The sequence below is a fragment of the Cricetulus griseus genome, chromosome 7, assembly GCF_003668045.3.
Source record: "Cricetulus griseus strain 17A/GY chromosome 7, alternate assembly CriGri-PICRH-1.0, whole genome shotgun sequence".
Classification (NCBI taxonomy): Eukaryota; Metazoa; Chordata; class Mammalia; order Rodentia; family Cricetidae; genus Cricetulus; species Cricetulus griseus.
Genome location: NC_048600.1, coordinates 30,898,714 through 30,917,916, shown reverse-complemented (window position 1 = coordinate 30,917,916; position 19,203 = coordinate 30,898,714). Strand labels below are relative to the sequence as shown.

Here is a 19,203-nt window from a genome sequence, read left to right as displayed (position 1 = left end):
ACACCCTCTGGGTTAGAGACTCAGTTTCAGTGAGATGTATATATGACAACAGACGCACGTCTCCTTCCCAGGTCTCCCCTCATTAACAAGCACAGAGCTTCACCCACGGACAAGCCACAGGACCTGTGTGAATGAGAGGACTTCCCAAACCAGGCCGCTCAACCTGAGAACCTTCTTGTCCTTCCACAGAGGTCAGGCTAATCACCAAGTAGAAGGTAATAGCTGGAAGCTGACAAGGGGCCTGGACTATCACCTTGCTAACAGACCAGAATTATGTTAGAAACAAAACAACTTTCGGGAGACATGCTTGGTCTTGCAACCCTGGTCTCATGGTTCAAAGTTCTTCCTACCAATTCAGACTGACTAAATGTGAGCTCCGGGGACAAACTAAGAGATGCAGTATAGACACAGTCACAATGCCAAGGGAGGGAAGATAATATTGTATGTCTTCTCATGTTTGACTCGACTGTTTCTACTACCTTGGGCCTCAGCTGTGGCAGGTGTTTTTATTAGAACACAAGGGAATAAGAACTAATGGGTCAAGAGGTGGGGCTACACGCTAATTAGGACGTGACAGGACCACAGGAAGGCTTGGGGAGGGGAAGCTGCCAGATGCAGTGAGGCAGAATGCAGAAGACTTTTTAATGGGGCTCCTGAGCCTGCACACACTGCAGCCAAATCTCCAGAGTGCAATGAACTTGAGACAGTGCGTACAGAATACTCCCTCGGCAGCCTGAGGTTTCCAAGCCATTTGAAAGCCTCTCAGCACAGAGCAAGAGAAACAACTTCCTGAACCCGTGGCTCTAGTGTGACAAGGGTGTCAGTGGCAGGGCCTAGTGGAAAGATCACAGGCCCTGCTGACTTTTATGACGTTGGCAAAGTATATACAAGGCCACCCTAAAGCAAACAGAGAGCTGATTTTAAAAGCAAAAGGCAACATTTGAAACTGAATTTTTGAGTCTTCCTGAGTTGTTTGTAGAAGAATGTCTTCCAAGTCAGTCAGTCGGTGAGCTGCATGTCCTATGAGAGGTGACCTGCAGATGACACAGCTTCGATCAGTAAAAAAGTGCCCTGCTACTCCAAACTCAACATCAGCTTCATCACACCAGCCACCTTCCTACGGGCACCAGCCTTCTCTTCATATCTCCACTCTACTTATCAGCTCCCTGGAATTCAATCCTCGAGATCAGTGACAATACACGGTCAGGCTGTGCTCATCATGATGGCCACTAGGGGGATTCCCAGGCCTTGGCTTGGCATCAACCTTTGGTCTTCTCTGAGTACCCATCCTGGCTAATCCTTCCCGCCACCCTCCAGCACCGCCATGGCCCTGCACCACAGTCACTCTGGTGGACATCTGTCTACTGCCTGTCTTCCCCACACAATTTCAGAGGAGGCTAGGGCTTCACAGTGACTGGCCTACTGATGTTTCAATGTAGCAGTACCCACAGCACAGTGAAAGGAAGTGATGTGAACAGAAGTGGGAAGACAGACTTGACAGCCAGGAGAGAGGTAGGAGTAGGGAGGCCCTGGGGAGCCACAGCAAGAAACTCAGGCCCTGTGACCCAGCTCCTTCCTCTGTGACATGCTATGAACAAAGAGTTCCAGTCAGTCTGGCTGCTGATAACCTCACCACCATTTTATAGAAGGTCCCGGATAGAATCTTACAAAGCTTAATATGAGCCCAAGAACTGTGGAGCTCTATGGAGGGAGGTGATGGGAAGGGGCTTGGGGCATGCTACAGAGGGAGGGATGGTGTGGTCCTCACAGGCCAGAAGAAGCTTGAGTGCACAGAGCCATCCACCACAGATGAATGAGGCTAAGGGCCTACACCTTGCCTGCTGCACAGATATAGCCAACAGGCCAGAGTAAAACTCGGATTTACCAGCCTCTTCTCACCAACCCTGATATGCACCAAGGACTCGGGCTTGATCACACTGATCTAGGCTGAATCTTACTGTAGGGCTTGACTAGCAACTCTTCAGGTAGATGCCCAGGGGCCAAGCTGAGACCCTGGAGGGAGATGGGAGAAAATGTGCTCCTGTCAGGGTAGGGAGATGAGGAAAGGGCAGGCCTGGCTGGTCTGCACAACCCTGGGGTCTCATTTACCAGGTGCCACCTCGAGAGCTGGAGTGGTCCCCATCCACAGCTCCAAGGAGGGCACCTACCTACCCCTGGTGCACATGACCCACTCCCTGCCATCCCAGAAGGCCCCAGCAGGAGCACCGGACACAGTCAGTATTTCATGTGTGCTGTGCACTGTCAGCTCCCACGCTTCTCATTTCCCGAGGATGCGGTGTTGACATGATTGACGCTCTCCCTGACATTTCTTTCACCTTCCTCTGCTGAAAAATTCATGCTGGTGCTCATGAGGGATGCTCCTGCCCAAGCATAAGGCAGGAGATGGATGCTGGCAACATCCGTATCGGCTGCTGCTCACTGCCCTTCTACAACCATAGACGGAGCTCAGCAAGTCCTCATTTACAAAGCAGACTTTAAAGCTTCCAATTGACCAATCTTCTGCCATGGTTTTCCATAGGGAATGGCTGTTAATTTTAAGGACATATCCATATCCATCTCTTGGTCTTCCTGAAGTCCAGTGGTTGAAGTCCCCAGCTTCACAGTATTGCCTATTCTATTTCTGATGCTTTGTGTGCTGGGTCCAGAGTGACAGGCAGAAGGGCCTGAGAAGGGCTGCCTTCAGACTGGGGACTTGCCAGCCTTGGTTGTCTTGTGCCTGGGATTGTTTCTCTCCCTGAACCTTCCCTAACCCTCACCAATCCCCTGGAAACACAGGCCTGATCCCAAAGGCCCTGGATCTGGGTTCTGATGAGGTCACTGTGATGGGCTCCAACCCCCATACTGCCTACTCTAGGTCACCTTACATGCCTAGTCTCACACTGTGAAGGTCTCCAAGCCTGCACTGCCGGCCCTAGCTCCCTTCACAGGACCTATCCTTACAATGCCCTGGATGGTCCAGCCTGAGCTACTTGCCAAACTGCCAGTCAACCTCCTTCTATCCACAGGACCAACAGCAACGTCTGTCAGCCACTCATTCACTTCTCTGGCATGCCTAGCCATGTCCGCATAGCACTTCCAGCTGAATGACACAGACCCATATGGACAGGTTTGTATACACCCCCATTATTATTCCCATATGGACAGCTATGCATACACCCCCATTATTATTCCCACCATTCCCACATCCACTATCACCTCCCACCATCTTTACCACTATCCCTGCTATCGCTGTCCCTACTGTGAATAAAAATGGCCCCCACAGGTTCATAGGGAGTGGCACTATTAGGAGATGTGGTCTTGTTGGAGTAGGTGTGGCCTTGTTAGAGGAAGTGTGTCACTAGGGGGAGGTCTTTGAGGTCTCAGAAGCTTAAGGCCTGAGTATCATATCACAGTCACTGCTGCTGTTGCCTGAGGATCCAGATGCAGAATTCTCAAGGATCCCTCTAGCACCATGTCTGCCTACACACTACCAAGCTCCCCACCCATGATGATAATGGACCAAACCTCTGAACTGTAAGACAGCCCGCAATGAAATGTTTTCCTTTGTAAGAGTTGCCATGGTCATGGTGTCTCTTCACAGCCATAGAAACCCTAAACAAGACACCTACCAACACCATCACTCCCACCCACCCCCATCACCAATGTCTACACCATCTCTCCCCTTCAACACCAGGATGTACAGAGCAATTCACCACCACAGCAGAACATCTTCACCTTCATTTACCACTTCCTCCGGGGAGACCACAGGACACACCTGACTTATGTGAGCCCCTAAGTATACAAGTTGCCAGGGCCCTACCCCTGAGGACCTCCAACAGCCAGGTTCCACCCATAGACACTTTAATTGCCCAGCCCCCAACTTACAAAGTGCAAAGCCCAGGCTCAGGACTTGAAAACCCACCAATCCCCTCCCTAGAAAGCTCCACCCCTAAGAAATGCTACATAAACATTGCCTTCTGCACAGTTCTCTACTGTTGCTTGCCCAAGCAGAGGCAGCCACCCTCCTGGGTTCTTCCTTCCCAGTTAATTCTCCTTTGTGAGGTTTTGCTGTGCAGGGTGACTGTGGTGTTCCTTGGCTCCCAACTGCCAGGATGCCTTTCCCTTCAGAGCTATAACACTTGGGGGAAGCCTTCCCTGCTGGAGCAGAGCTGTATACTTCCACTAGGGCAGTCTTTCCCCTTAGAGTGTAACACAGCTTCTATGCACACTGAAGTTATACATTTCAAAGTAAAATTACTATGAGGCCAAGCACACTGTGAACTCACAGATGACCATCATGCTTGATTTTGCAGATTCATAAATAAGTCATGAGTCATGTGCATGATTCAGTCAATAATGCCCTCTGTATACGAAAGTGGTCCCATAAGGTCATAATAGAACTGAAGAGATCCTGCCACCTACTGACACTATTATCACCATAATGTCACAACGAAATGCATTCCACATTTGCAATGGTACTGGTGTGAATGAAGTCACTGAAATGCCAGTCTATAAAATTACAGCACATAAACTCATGTGTGGAGCATAACACTGGATAACTATCAATTATAGTATTGGATTCTGTATTTATTCTACTAGAATTTCTATTGTTATTTTTTAGTGTGTTCCTTATTTACTTTTTTAAAGTTTAGAGCCACCTTTAGTGGTGTGAGGTTTTTGTTTTGTACCTACACACCTGTAATCCTAGTCCTGGAAAGGTTGAGGCAAGAAGATCCTGAGTTTGAGACCAGCCTGGCCTCGGCCAGGGCTATACTAGTGAATTCTGTCCCAAGTCACCCTGGACTACCCAAAAGATCCCTTCTCAAGAAAACAAAAACAAATAAGCAAAAACACAAAATCAACATACAGCATTCTACAAGCAACACTCGCCCCCTTGGTATTATGGGGTCTTTAATCTTCATTAAGAGTAATGACCCTCGCCACCCAGGTCTGTGTACATGAGCCCTATTCCCTTTGTGCAGAAGTACAGCCTGAGCAACATGTTCCTCAGAGTACATCCCATCTTCTTGCAATCTCTGATGTTTGGGATCGGATCCTGCTTCTATTCATGGCCTAGGCTCTGGCTCATGAGCAGAGACGTCTTCCTCAAGCTAACTGCTCTTCAATTCCAAGTTTCTCTGTCTTAATTGGAATTTTTTTCTACCAGGAAGTCTTTTAATTATTGTTTTCTTCCTCAAGAATTATTACAGAAATAACTTCAAGCCAAAGACCAGAGTGGGCTACACAGCAGACATGGGCTGCTCAGCCAGGCTCCTTGACTCTAGAACCCACGGTCTGACCTCGGCTCCACCTCTTCAGGTCACAACATCTTGCCATACCCAAGGCAGCCCCAACAGTAAGCAGCTTAAAAATGCCTCCCGCAAAACAGAGTGTGGCCTGCAGGGTGTCACTTCTAATCAGAAATACAAAGCAGAAGTATGCAAGCTGGGGGCCCATGTGTGCTTTGCACAGGGTATGGCTCACCGAACACCAGGAATGCATGAAGTGAGGACAGGCAGGCTGCCTCACAGCTGGTGTGAGAATGTAATGGTGACAGAAGTCCCTTCCCAAACCTCCCCATAAATAAACTAATAAAAAAGACATAATGGCTGTTAAAGACGTGCATATGTTAAAGCCCCAAGTCCCAGGTGACCATGTACAGAGACAGGCTTCTAGGGAAGAATTAAGGTTAAATGAGGCCACAAGGGTAGGGCTGTGACCTGACATGACTGGTGTCCTTACAGAAGACAGACAGAAGAGCACACAGAGGCAAGACCACTGAACACACACAAGAGGTATCTGCAAACCACAGAGAGAGGCCTTGAGAGACACAAACAGCTAGGCATTCCTTTTGACTTCCAGTCTGCAGACCCAGAAGGGAGCAAACCTCTGTTGTTTAAACCCCATCCATATAGGGTTGCTATAAAGGGTACACAACATTTGGGGCAAGGAACCACCTCAAGGCCACCTTCCTAATGCAGAGTCCAGGTCCCAAAAGCCAGGGAGACTGCACACTTTTCTCTGCATCTCCAAAGCAGAGCTACAGAAGCTTCGGGAGAGGTGAGGGCCAAGGACAGAGAACAAGCACCAGGCTGTGGGCAAGCACAGCAAATGACCCATCTGGAGCTGAGGGAGGAGACTGGCATAGTGTTTTTTATGGTCTTACCGGAAAAATTAATTCAGATTGGGTTTCGTCAAAGCACCCCCATGGGCTGAGACCAGGAGGAAGGACTATAAACAAAGCACACTGATAAATGGCAGAACACTGAGCTTTGAGGAGCGTCCAGGGTGCACTGGGACCAGGCCTTATTTAACATCTTCATTAGTGATCTGGAAGGAGCAGTAAACAGCACATTAATTACACATCCAGATGACTCTGAATTTGGAGGTGCTGCAGAAAGTCAATGAGGACAGAAAAATGACGCAAACGGGACCCAAGGGCCTTTGTGAGGAGCGTAGGAGCATAGGAACTGTCCGGGGCTCGGCCTCACATAAGAGGCTGGTGGTAACACTTCTGTGCCAGTCAATATCCACTGCCCCAAGTATCAGGGGCTTGGCAGGTGCAGCCAAGTCCCCCCACCCCCCACCCCCTACAACTAAGTGGCAATAAACAGTAGAATTCAAGCCCAAAGTCTCCCTGCCTGTTATTATAAAGATTCAGGTCTCCTGTCACACCCTGAACCTCAAGCTTATGAGGAGGCCCACCCACAATCATGGTCAGCTGAGTTTACTGTGACACATGGATGCCACCTAACAATATCACAGCACAATGCATTACTGATGTGAGCACCTACACACAAATATATACTACTGTGATAGTGAACTGTTACTGGGTTATGAATTTATCACACTAGACTTTAACCAGCTTTTACAAAAGAAAAAGAAAGGTGTAAAACCACCTTTTATGTCAGTGGGCAGTTACGCTGCCTGTCTCATGTGCATCAGGTCTTTTGATTACACCACTTTCTCTTGGGCTAGATTTGGCCTCGTGTTGTTGTATTTGGTCCTAACAGGTGTGTAAGCAGTCTCTATGATGCCACGACAGAATTACCTAGCCACACAATTCTCAGAATGTGCCCATATCATTAAGTAAGATGCTGCATTTAAGTTTAAACTTAAATATAAAATGCTTCATTTTAAAACACATTCTTGTGTGAAAGTAGGAAATTTCAGACAAGGTCTGGCAGAAAGTGTTGAGACACTTTCACATTCAACATCTGAGTAAGGCAGAGGTTCTGAAAAGAAGTCTGCCACCAACAGACTCATATGAAGGGTGCCTGGGAGCCCCAGCCTGTGAAGAGCCCCCAGGTCCTCAGCAGTGAGCTCTTGATTCCTCTCTCTTTTTCAAAGAGTTCTTTCTTGGCTCAAGATGATGAGAAAAGCTAGCCCTGCCTTTTCCAAGTATGCATTACCTTAAAACAAAGTCGGTATTCAGTCTTAGCATCTACTCAGCAAGCACGAAGGGAAGTAAGCAAAGATGGAAGCCAGCAAGCTTCAGAGATATGCAGCAGGGCCCTGCATGCAGCCAGGCATCCTCTGGTCCCACATTTAATTAGCATCCCCTCGACAGTGATCCTCATGGACTCTAATTGTTCTCCCTGCCTCTCCCGGGTGCCATTCTCAAAGGACCCTTGATCATTTCATCTCAGAATTCTGGTTTTATAAAGGGAAGCCTTAAGATAACTCTCTTCCCAGGAAACCCCTCTTCTCTTCGCTCATTTCCACCAAGCAATCATTTAAATTGAAAAAAAAATGTAATTATTTTCTAATATGGCACAGAGATAAAGGGGAAATGGTGGCTTTTCACAGAGAGCTGTTCCCTGACCCACAGATGCGGCCATTACTATAATCAGAGCACTTAGGGTACTGGGCCAGCGGGGCATCATGGACCACCTTGCCTCAGCACCTCCACACTACAGATAAAAAACCAAGCCAGGGAGACTCAAGAGGTGAGCCCCTGGGATGTCCCTCCATGCTCCTCTGAAGAAGCTGCAAGCTCAACAACAGGAGGCACACATTCAGCTTCCCTTCCCAGCACTGCAGGAGCCCATGTTTCACGGATAAAAGAGCAGTTGTTCTGAAAAACCATTTTGCAACCTCCAACTCACAGAGTAAGCAGTGACACTCACCTCATGAGTAGATCCAGGTTCAAACCACAGCAGCAACTGGCTTTGGTGCCAGCCACATCTGTCTGCCCCATGGGACCACATGCTCTGGAACCCTGTGTCCTAGACACTTCGGCTACACCTTCCTCACAGACCTGTAACAAGGTTCACATCCAGGAAAACACACAAGCAACTCCTTTCCCTTTGCTGACTGGATGGATAGCAGTGTGGAGTTCGACATAACAGTCTCCACTCTTACCCTCACATGTTCCCAGACCCACGATGCAGACTCAGCTCACCATCTCCTCCACAATTAAGTTCCCCTTATCCTAACAAAACAGGGGTGCCAGGGGTGTGAGATGGGAAATGAAGATGCAGGTGCAGTCCTGGGTCAGCAACCCAGGCTTCAGGCTGTCACCCCTTCCGGGGTTATGGCACAGGTCCAACAGCTGCCCCAGCGTGACAAGCAGGGCATCGTGTACAGTGCTGCACTGGGTGCCCAGTGCTGGGACAGCTCCTTTCCTGGTGCTGGTTTGTGCACGGTGCTCAGGAAGGACTACCTTAAGCTGCTCTCACTAGATCTGGAAAGCAGGCATAAATACAAACACTAAGTTGACAGTACCAATGTTAAAATAACTCCAGGACTGAGCAAGAGCTGCCTAACACAACAGACTGCTCAGTCACCACCAGGGTTCTCAAAATACCCGGTACAGACGGCTTCCTGAGATCTCAAGAGTTACAACAGTCAAGACACTCCTTCCTATCTTACAGACAAGGAACTGGGGCTCAAAGGCAATAAAGGCCCACCCCAGAGATGTGCTGTTATGTACAATGGTATAGCTGTCTGGCCCTTTGGCCTGGACCTATCTTATAACTGGCTTCTGCCTTTGAGAACATGGTTACTATCAGCTCAAAGCAGGTGCCTCTGGCCAACTCAGGAATCATTGCAGCAGTTCTTGGGACCAACTCCAGCTTCATCTTCTCTGTGCAGGACAGTGACACAATGGGACATCATTTCAGGAACATTCTGCTGACTGTGCATGTTTAAAGGGTAACAGTAAACTCAGGCAGGTCCAATGTCACAGCTGCCCCCCCCCTGGAGTTTTATCATTGAACAGGTAGCACCTCATGGACCCTCCTGCTACATTCACCAGGTCCAGTCACCCACACTGCACCAGTCTACTCACTGCTGGTTGGTTCACTCACCACACCACACCACGCCAGGCACCATGTGAGGTGCAATCCACGGCTGCTTGTTATACTTTGAGTATGAAATGTCTCCTAGAGGATCCTGAATCTAACCAGTTAACTTCTAACTGGCTGTGGAATCTACTGGATGTGAGCACTAGCTGGCAAACATAGGATCATGGGCAGGCTTTGGGAGCTACAGCGAGGCTCTGCTTCTGGCCCAGGACCCACTTCCAGTCCAAGTTCACTGCTTCCTGGTGTATCACTACGTGAGCCAGAGGCCATGTGCTTCTGCCGCCATGCCTTCTGCTCCACGATGGGCTGAGCCCTCTCATACCATATATCAAAATAAATCCTACCTCCCTTAAATTTCTTTTAGGCATCTGATCACAATGTCAAGAAAGGTAATTAACACACTGTTCCTGACAACAAAAGCCAGATCATCTTGTGACTCCACAGATGAGAATGACCTCCCTGTGAGAACACCCAGTCTCTGGTGGATGAGTCTGCTCTACCAGGAGGTCTTGTGGGTTCAAAGCCCTGGATGCCTGATCATATGCAGTCCTCAGAGCACCCAGACAGTAGGGCAGACTTCTGTCAGCCACCTGTTACTGTGCCTGCTCCAGGAGGCCAAATGAGGGATCGTCCCACCGTGAGACCCACACAAACAGGCAGGCCTTGAGGGAGGAGCACTCTGATGATGACTCTGGCACCCTGACATGAAGGGGAACTGCGATTCCCAGAATCCAGTGCATGTGCATGTATTTGTGTGTGTGTGTTATGCTTCTGCTGGCACTGTCCTTGCTGTTACTCTTGTAGCAGTGACCTCACAGTCAGTAGAGGGCACCATTGGCCTGGCTCTGTGACCTTGCCTGTGACCCATCACATGCCCCTCCCCCCTTGTCATGTCTTCTGATGAACCTGTCTTTACTGCTGCTCAGAATGGCCCACACGATTCCCAGAAGGTTTGCTGGGTGGTCCAGCAAACCTTCCTGTTCACATTTGAAGTTCCTGTGTGACCTCATCTCCGCCATCCTATCAAGAGCAGAGCAGCTGCCCCTGTTCTCTGGAGCTTACCAACAGAAAGGAAGAACATGTGTCCTGACAGGGCTATGTCCTTTACAAACTGGTAAGTGTTTGCATAGCAGATCTGAGGGGTCCTCAGTGGTCTCGTGTTTTATTCATGAGATTCCTGTGAATTTCTCACTCTGCTTGCTAACATATCTAAATTCATTTTACACTATAAATAATCCTTTCATTGCTTAAAATCAATAAAATTGACACTAGAGAACGACATACCACATCTACCCTGTAGATCTGGCCCCCACTCTGCAGCTGCCCTAAGAATTCTGTGTCTGCATTTTAGAAGCTTCTGCTACCATCACAGAAAGGATACATGAATAAGGTGTGCAAATGGTGACCTAGAGGGTGGGGTACACCACACTCCAGCTGCTGGCCAATCCATGCATCATGTTCTACCCATCCCAAGTACTACTGGTCCCCTAACCCTGGGGATCTATCCGTGAATCCCTGTGGTTTAGGAGTCAGGAACTAAATTCTGCAGACCCTGTGCCCACCCCACGATGCACACTGGCCACTAGAGCACAGGTGCCAGGAGTCAACCCGAGTCTGAGATGCGTCTTCCAGGCGAGGCCTGAGAGTCAGAGTCTGCTTAGGGAAAGGTCAGAAGATAAGGTTTCAGGAATGGTGTGTGGCCATTCTGAGCAGCAGTAAAGACAGGTTCACCAGAAGACATGACAAGGGGGGAGGGGCATGTGATGGGTCACAGGCAAGGTCACAGAGCCAGGCCAATGGTGCCCTCTACTGACTGTGAGGTCACTGCTACAAGAGTAACAGCAAGGACAGTGCCAGCAGAAGCATAACACACACACACAAATACATGCACATGTATGAGTATACATGTGTCAAAGCACACACAGGGACAGTATGAACACACAACACACTCTAATTCAGAAAAATAAAAATGCTATTAAAGGAGGATAGTTGGAGCTGGAGAGACGGCTCAGCAGCTAATGACATGCGCTACTTTTTCAGAAGATGAGTTTGATTCCCAGTTGGTAGTTCATAATTGCATATAACTTCAGCTCCAAAGGATCCAATGTCCTTGTGTAATCTCTTGAAGACACCAACATACATGTGGCAGATATTCACAAACACAAACATAAAGATAAATTAAATCTTGAATAAATCCATCAGTGTTTCACCATTCTCAGTCTTCCAATAACTGTAGAGTCTGCGTGTCCCAATTAAGGTACAACCTGAGCACTGATGTTTACAGTAATGTCCACACCAAGATTCCCACAGAAGATCACACATCTCTAAGTGCGTTCCATGTCTAAATATCTTTATAGAAGCTCCCTTCCCACGGTTCTCTCTCCCATCCTTTCAGTAAAATCCACTAAGAATTTAGCACACATGTGAAAGCGGGACACCACCACTGGCCTGAGGATACAAATTGAAAGAAAGTGGTACCCCAAAGCCTGCTGGCCTCCACCCATCAATCTACTTCCTGTACCTGTCCACACCACAGGTGGGCTGTGCACTCTGAGACACATCTAGAATGCCTCAAGCCTTGACTCAAGCCCACATCACCCTGGTGAGAGAGAACAAGCGGTAGGTTCTCTACAAACACACACTAACAAATGATCGATAACAAGACATCTACAACCAGCCAAGAAAAAATGGGGGGAAGGAGAACTCTGCTCCTCACAGGAAGATCTGCATGAAGGGGTATACCTTAAGCAACATGTTCTAATCCCAGTGTGTTGTGCTTTTGACAGAATTCCTATTTAATTTAAAGAAGCGTGGAAACCTAGTAGTTCATAGGTAATCTGTATGCAAAAAAGGGGGAAAAATACATGTAAGTATTCACATGTAAAGTACAGGAGCTCTCCCTGAGAAGGCTTTCTGTATTCAGTCACATGTGGCAGGGCTGTGCCCTGTAAAGCAAAGGCTTTCTGGAGGCATCTGGAGAGAAGAGTTGGGCACCTGTCCCGTGATGGAGACTGTCACCACAGACCATTCGAGTAGATTAGGCACAAGACAAAGCATGGCTTCAAAGAGCACAGAGCTAAGAAGCACCACCAACTCCTGCTGGCTGCACTGAGAAGAGTGAGCCCAACACTCTGGAGGTCAGGGCTGCCTACAGACCAAACCTGCAAACAGGGTTCCTGGGATTCACAGACTTGAATGCTGTCAAACTGCTTCCTTCCTAGAAAGGATAGGAGACAAGAAAAACACTGAATGGTGAGCCAACCTGCCTTCAACATTGAGGGGGGAAAGGCTAGTCTCACAAAGATCCTGACTTGACGAGATTCTAGGTAACTGGAAGGAACCAATACACATGGCAGCAAGCCAGGACGAAGGCTTCTTCTTCATACCAGTCGGCTGCTGCTGTTAACCACTAGCAAGTGAGCAGCTCAAATCACTGTCAGCCCCATACGGACTGAGGAGCTGCCAAACCCAAGTAGAGAGCCAAGAAAACCTGACATTCAGACCCAGAAGCCCTAGAAACTTAATTCTACCCACAACTGGGGATCCCACCAATATTCGAAATCCAGTCCCAAATAACACTTGTCAGGAGACTCAGAAGAACATACACTAAGCCATCAGTGTGTACCTCGGGACCCTGGGGGCAGAAGTGCTGCCCCAAAGCCCATCTTGACGGCAGCTTCTCAGAGTGGACAGAATTGTGCAGGGGTAGCAAACCGTTACAGTGGAGAGATACTCCAGATGGCAGCACTTGAAAGAGCTCAGAGACTTGAGGAAGAAAGTAGAAAGAAATGGAGATTCATGTGTTCCTCAGTGAGCTTAAGGAAGACTGTGAGTCTATGGAGGACAGAGTCTATGGAGGAGAGAGAGTCTATGGAGGAAAGTGAGTGTATGGAGGACAGAGAGTCTATGGAGGACAGACAGTCGGTGGAGGACAGACAGTCGATAGAGTAGAGAGAGTCTAAGGAGGACAGATCTATGGGGGACAGAGAGTCTATGGAGGACAGAGAGTCTATAGAGGACAGGGAGTCTATGGAGGACAGAGAGTCTATGGAGGACTGTGAGTCTATAGAGGACAGGGAGTCTATGGAGGACAGAGAGTCTATGGAGGACAGAGTCTATGGAGGACAGAGAGTCTATGGAGGATAGAGAGTCTATGGAGGAGAGAGAGTCTACAGAGGACAGAGAGTCTATGGAGGACAGAGAGTCTATGGAGGACTGTGAGTCTATAGAGGACAGGGAGTCTATGGAGGAGGACAGAGAGTCTATGGAGGACTGTGAGTCTATAGAGGACAGGGAGTCTATGGAGGACAGAGAGTCTATAGAGGACAGGGAGTCTATGGAGGACAGAGAGTTTATGGAGGACAGGGAGTCTATGGAGGACAGAGAGTCTATGGAGGACTGTGAGTCTATAGAGGACAGAGAGTCTATGGAGGAGAGAGAGTCTACAGAGGGCAGAGAGTCTATGGAGGACTGTGAGTCTATAGAGGACAGAGAGTCAATGGAGGTCAGAGAGTCAATGGAGGTCAGAGAGTCTATAGAGGATAGTGCACATGGTAGGAAGCATGACCATAAGGTGGAAACAAGACCCTGAAGACCCCAGACCTGAGTCCTCCAGAGATATACTTGAAACTACCAATGGACCTTCACTTCTGGCTGCCTTCCATCATTTTCTGAATGCAATTCCCATAGTGACCATACCTGGCCACCACTGTGCACAGCATGGAGAGGACTGGGCTTGAGGGATTGTTCTGACAATAACATCAGAGTAAACTCTGACCCCACCACCTCTTGTGGTACATCCTGGACACCCAGCATGGCCTTGGCTAGGACTCTAAAGAACACGACTGGGTCTGACGCACTCCAGGACTCATCTGCATGCAAACCCGTGTGCACAACCCTGAGTACTGTCAGACCTGTAATCTGCTAAGAACTGGGCTAATATGACCAAGGGAAGGGATGTCCTGCGACTGTCAGCACCACACGCTATATCAAAGGTGAGGGTGACAAAAATCAGCAGACTTGAGGTAATCATAAACATCAGCCTCATGTCTAAATGTGACTTTCTGGAGACCACTGTCTTCATGCAAGAAACATGGCTCTCTTCAAGTATGAAAGGCTGCAATCTCCCTAAAAGGAGAGAGAATGGATAGCTGGATTAGAAGACTGGAGACAGAATGCTGGGATGAGTGTGACAGCCATGGAACAGGAGCAACAATCAGACTGAGGTGACTACATACAAGTCACCTTCAGTAGAGTCTGCTCAAGTGACATAGGGCAGCATTTGTACCAGTGTTCAATACAGCAGGTAGGAGTATAACAAATTCACCCTCTCAGACATACCAATGTAAAGACAAATGGGAAAGCTGTGTTGCAAAGACAGAGCAACAGACAAACAACCACCACCTAGAGCAGCCTGGTGATGAAAGGGAGCTTCTGGTGTGTGGCTCCCATAGGCTCATACATATAAATGCTTGACCACAGTTGGTGAACTGTTTTGGAATGGGTTAGGGGGTGTGGCCTTATTGGAGGATATGGGTCACTGGAAGTGGGCTTTGAAGTTTCAAAAGCCAAAACCATTCCCAGTTAGCTCCCCCTCTCTGCCCCATGGTCCTTGTCTCAACAGGTACACTCTCAGCTACTTCTCCCAAGCCATACCTGCCTGCTTGCCACCATGCTCCCCAACATGATGGCCACTGACTCACCCTTTGAAACTGCAAACATGCTCCCAATTAAATGCTGGGGGTTTTTATAAGTTGCCTTGGTCATGGTGTTTCTTCACAACAACAGTATGGTAACTAAGACAGGCAAATTTAATGTGAATGTCTTCCCAACAAGTGGAATAACACCATGTAAAAAAATTAAAAGTAAAAAATGAAGGATATGGGGAACACCAGACATGATAGGGAGCACTGGGTGTGTTGGCAAACACTCTGTAGCCCAAGCAAATGGAAGGTTGAACAGGAGGTTAAGAATTCAAGACCAGCTTGAGCTATATAGGAAACACCTATCAAAAAAGAAGGAAGAAAGGAAGGGAGGGAGAGAGGGAAGGAAGGAAGTTTCAATGGATTATGGGAGGAAAAGATCTTTCAGCAAACTTTTTTTTCCCGGAATAAGAGAACATATGTTTAAAATAAAGACAGGATGGCCTGAAGTTATGACAGAAAGAAATGAACAGGCAGCACACTATGGAGCAGAGTCTAATCAGAAGGTTCTAGAAGAAGACTTTCTGGTAGACACCCAACAGAAAGTGATGCACGCTATGGCATGAGATGAGTGTTTCTCCCAAAACCAGCATCAGGAAAGTCATCGCAAAGACAGCAAGGAGAACTGAGGGAGAAGTGGGGTCGGCTCACTGTCTCTGACACAAATGCTGAAGGTCCCAGAGACTGGAACACTAGGCTGGCAGGTGGAGGCCTGCCAGGCGCATGGAAACACAACTAGCAAGTGCACATAACACCACTGTTGTCAGAGAGGGCTAGATGACAGCTCAGGAAACCCTATGTCCCCAACATCAGGCAGTGAGAAGGAAGCAAGTCGATGCCATGCTTGGAGTTGTGTGGCTCGCACCAGAGCAGAGTACCCCTTTCAGAACCCTCCAGTGCTCCTGGAACAGCAACCAACCCTGAACCCCAAACATCCACTCCCACTGTCACAGTGTATAAGGGCAGCACCTACGTGAATGATCACAAATTCTAAATTGCCCACAGAACCATTGTCAATACAAAATCACTCTCACATGACACCACCAGCTCGCTCTCTTCCTCTCTCTCTCTCTTTCTCTCTCTCTCTCTCTCTCTCTCCCTCCCTCCCTCTCTCTCACACACACACAGAGAGGGGGGAGAGAGAGACAGAGAGAGAGAGAAAGGAGAGAGAGAGAGAGAGAGAGAGAGAAATAAGCATGGCACTTACTTTTGTTGTAGCAGGTGGCAAGCACGCCTTTATCTGCTGGGCTGGCACTGATATGCCAGATCTCACCCGCTTGATGAAGGAGGACATTTTTATTTATAATGTTATTTTCATCATCAAAATCTATGATGTGGATCTACAAAAGCAAGAAAAGGACAGTCAGCATCTCAAATTCTTTCCTCACACCTTAATAAGCTATATGATTATAGAGAAGCACAAGCAAACTCAGTGTCGGCTGCACCTTTGAAGAGTACATGCCCCTACAGTTTTATTCTCACAGAGCCCCTTTTCCCAGAGGCAGAGTGCCAAGTCCCCACGGAGGACTTCCACAATGCCACACTGCATAATGCTGCCAGCCAGTCTTCTCCAGTCTAAAAACCTACAGTGTTAATAAGCCTCTGCTCTCAAGAGGCTCGGGATGAGGGCATGCTAGTATCCACCTCTCAGTTACTCAGACCTGCTCTGTGGTGGCAGGGAGGATGGGAAGTGGCAAGGGACTGCTGTCCAGTGAGGTCCAGAGTGACCATGGGGGCTGCTGCCCAATGAGACCTGAGAACAACTGTGGGGGCTGCTGGTCTTAGGGTGACCCCTTAAGGGGGCTGATGCCCACTGGGAGCCAGGTGAACCATGCCTGGTCCCTCTATGATGCACAAGACTCAACTCAAGGCAGCAGTGACTGAGGTGGGATGGGACTGTATTTTAGTACATTTATTGTTTCTTTTTAAAAATGAGGCCAACATATCAGCACCCGTGGTTGTATACTATTAATTACAACACTGTTAAATTTAGGTCTCTGAGTGAGAAGGCTAGCTACACCAACTCCATGCTTTCCTGGAAAAAAATTAGAGGAAATGTAATGATTTTCACACTCAAACTCTCTGATTAGGACCCAAGCCAGTAGAAAACACTTATTTTTAAAAAACGTACATATACTAAGAAAACACATGGATCTGCACATATTTCTTCCAGGAAAGCTCCCCATTGGCACTCATTACTGTAATGAAGGAGACAAAGCCACCTTGATGCCCAGGACGAGTTCAGACACCTGCCAGTGCCTGGCTGTGGTAGAACCCCATGGAGCTATTTAGTACCTGGTAGACTATTTAGCAGTGTGGGAAGATGTCCGTATATAGATTTCAGAAGACAGGAACATAAAAAAGAACTACACAAATATGATACACATTTTTGTCTAAAAACGCACATGTGTCCCCCAACTGAGAATAAATTCAAGGAGTCTCTCCGGAGGTGGGAGCCACAGTCTTTGCCTTTGACTCTATGTGCTTCACATTTTTAATGGTTTTTCTAATGAATAATATGCGTGACTTTTGCTATCAAAACAAACATCTAATACTAAAGTGTTTGCAACATTAGCTAACAGCATGTGTATGTGGTCTAGCTTCAGAAGGACTCTTGCTTATTCATGATTCTTCCTCCCCTTCAGTGTTTCATGCAAAAGTGACCCCGTCTTCTTCAAGAGTCGCTCTGCGCTCCCCAGTGTGGAGTCCAATGCCAGTGGCCTGAAATGGCCAGTGCTGGCCACTTAAAAGGTTGAGCAGGCCAGTTAGTACAAACAAACCCAGGGCACACAGGTACAGTCCCCTACCCTTTGGGAAACATTAGGAGTGCCTGTGAGTTTCTCCCTGCCCTCCAGTTCAGCTCAAAAGCAGATGAGACAGATCTGAGGTAACAGAGACCAGGAGTGGTAGGGCTGTTAAGGGATGGGGACACTGGACAAAACAACAAATCAAAAGTGGGTGGTGCTATTTGTAATAGCCAGAAATTGGAAGCAGCCTAGATGCCCCTCAACCAAGTAATGGATAGAGAAAATGTGGTACATTTACACAATGGAGTACTACTCAGCAGAAAAAAACAAACAAACAATGGAATCTTGAAATTTGCAGGAAAATGGATGGAACTAGAAGAAACCATTCTGAGTGAAGTAACCCAATCACAAAAAGACAAATATGATATGTACTCACTCATATGTGGATTTTAGACATAAAGTAAAGGAATACCAGCCTACAATCCACACTGCCAGAGAAACTAGTAAACAAGGAGGACCTTAAGAAAGACATACATGATCCCCTGGAGTGGGTCAAGATATCCTGAGCAAATTGGGAGCACGGGAAGAGGTGGGAGGGAGCTAGGAGAATGAGAAGGGGAGAAGAGGAGGGATGCAGAGGACATGAGGGAGAAGAAAGGTTGAGTCAGGGGAAGAATAGAAGATAACAAGAATGGAGATACCATAATAGAGGGAGACATTTTAGGTTTACAGAGAAATCAGGTACTAGGGAAATGTCTGGAGATCTACAAAGATGAGAAGGTGGTAGGGGAGGAGGGGAGGGAGAGGGAACTGGGATTATCATGCAAAACAATCTTGTTTCTAATTTAAATAAAAAAAATCTGAAAAAAAGTGGGTGGTGGCACACCCCTTTAATCCCAGCACTGGGGAGGGAGAGGCAGGCGGATCGCCATGAGGTTGAGGCCAGCCTAGTCTACAGAATGAGTTCCAGGACAGCCAAGGCTACAGAGAAACCCTTTCTCAGAGGAAAGAAAGAAAGAAAGAAAGAAAGAAAGAAAGAAAGAAAGAAAGAAAGAAAGAAAGAAAGAGGGTGGCATGTGTGACTCTCCCACATCAATGCACACAAAATAAACAAAAAATGCAATAAAAATTTTTTTTCAACCATGCATAGTGGCACACACCCCATCACTTGGGAGGTAGGGGCAGGTGGGTCTCTGGAAGTTCAAAGCCAGCCTGGTTTACATAGCAAATTTCAGGACTATACGGTGATATCCTGTCACAAAAAAGTTAAAGTCAAAAGCAGGGTCCCACAAGATGGCTCATGGAGTAAAGGCACTTGTTACCACACCTGATGACCTGAATTTGATCCCTGGACCCTAGATGGGGAAAGTAAAGATTTGACTCCTTCGAGCTGTCCTCTGACTTCCCACACACAACAAAAGCAGAGATGGGAAGATGGCTTGGTGA

At 47.7% G+C, this 19,203-nt stretch overlaps 1 protein-coding gene across 1 annotated transcript in view; it reads right to left on the bottom strand.

The window, feature by feature from the left end:
• Eipr1 (EARP complex and GARP complex interacting protein 1) overlaps positions 1–19,203 on the bottom strand; it is a 111,274-nt gene that overhangs the window by 79,991 nt on the left and 12,080 nt on the right. Inside the window, exon 3 of the mRNA XM_027424718.2 lies at positions 16,218–16,350. Within this exon, the coding sequence (XP_027280519.1) occupies positions 16,218–16,350 (133 nt within the window). The remainder of the gene's footprint in view (positions 1–16,217; positions 16,351–19,203) is intronic.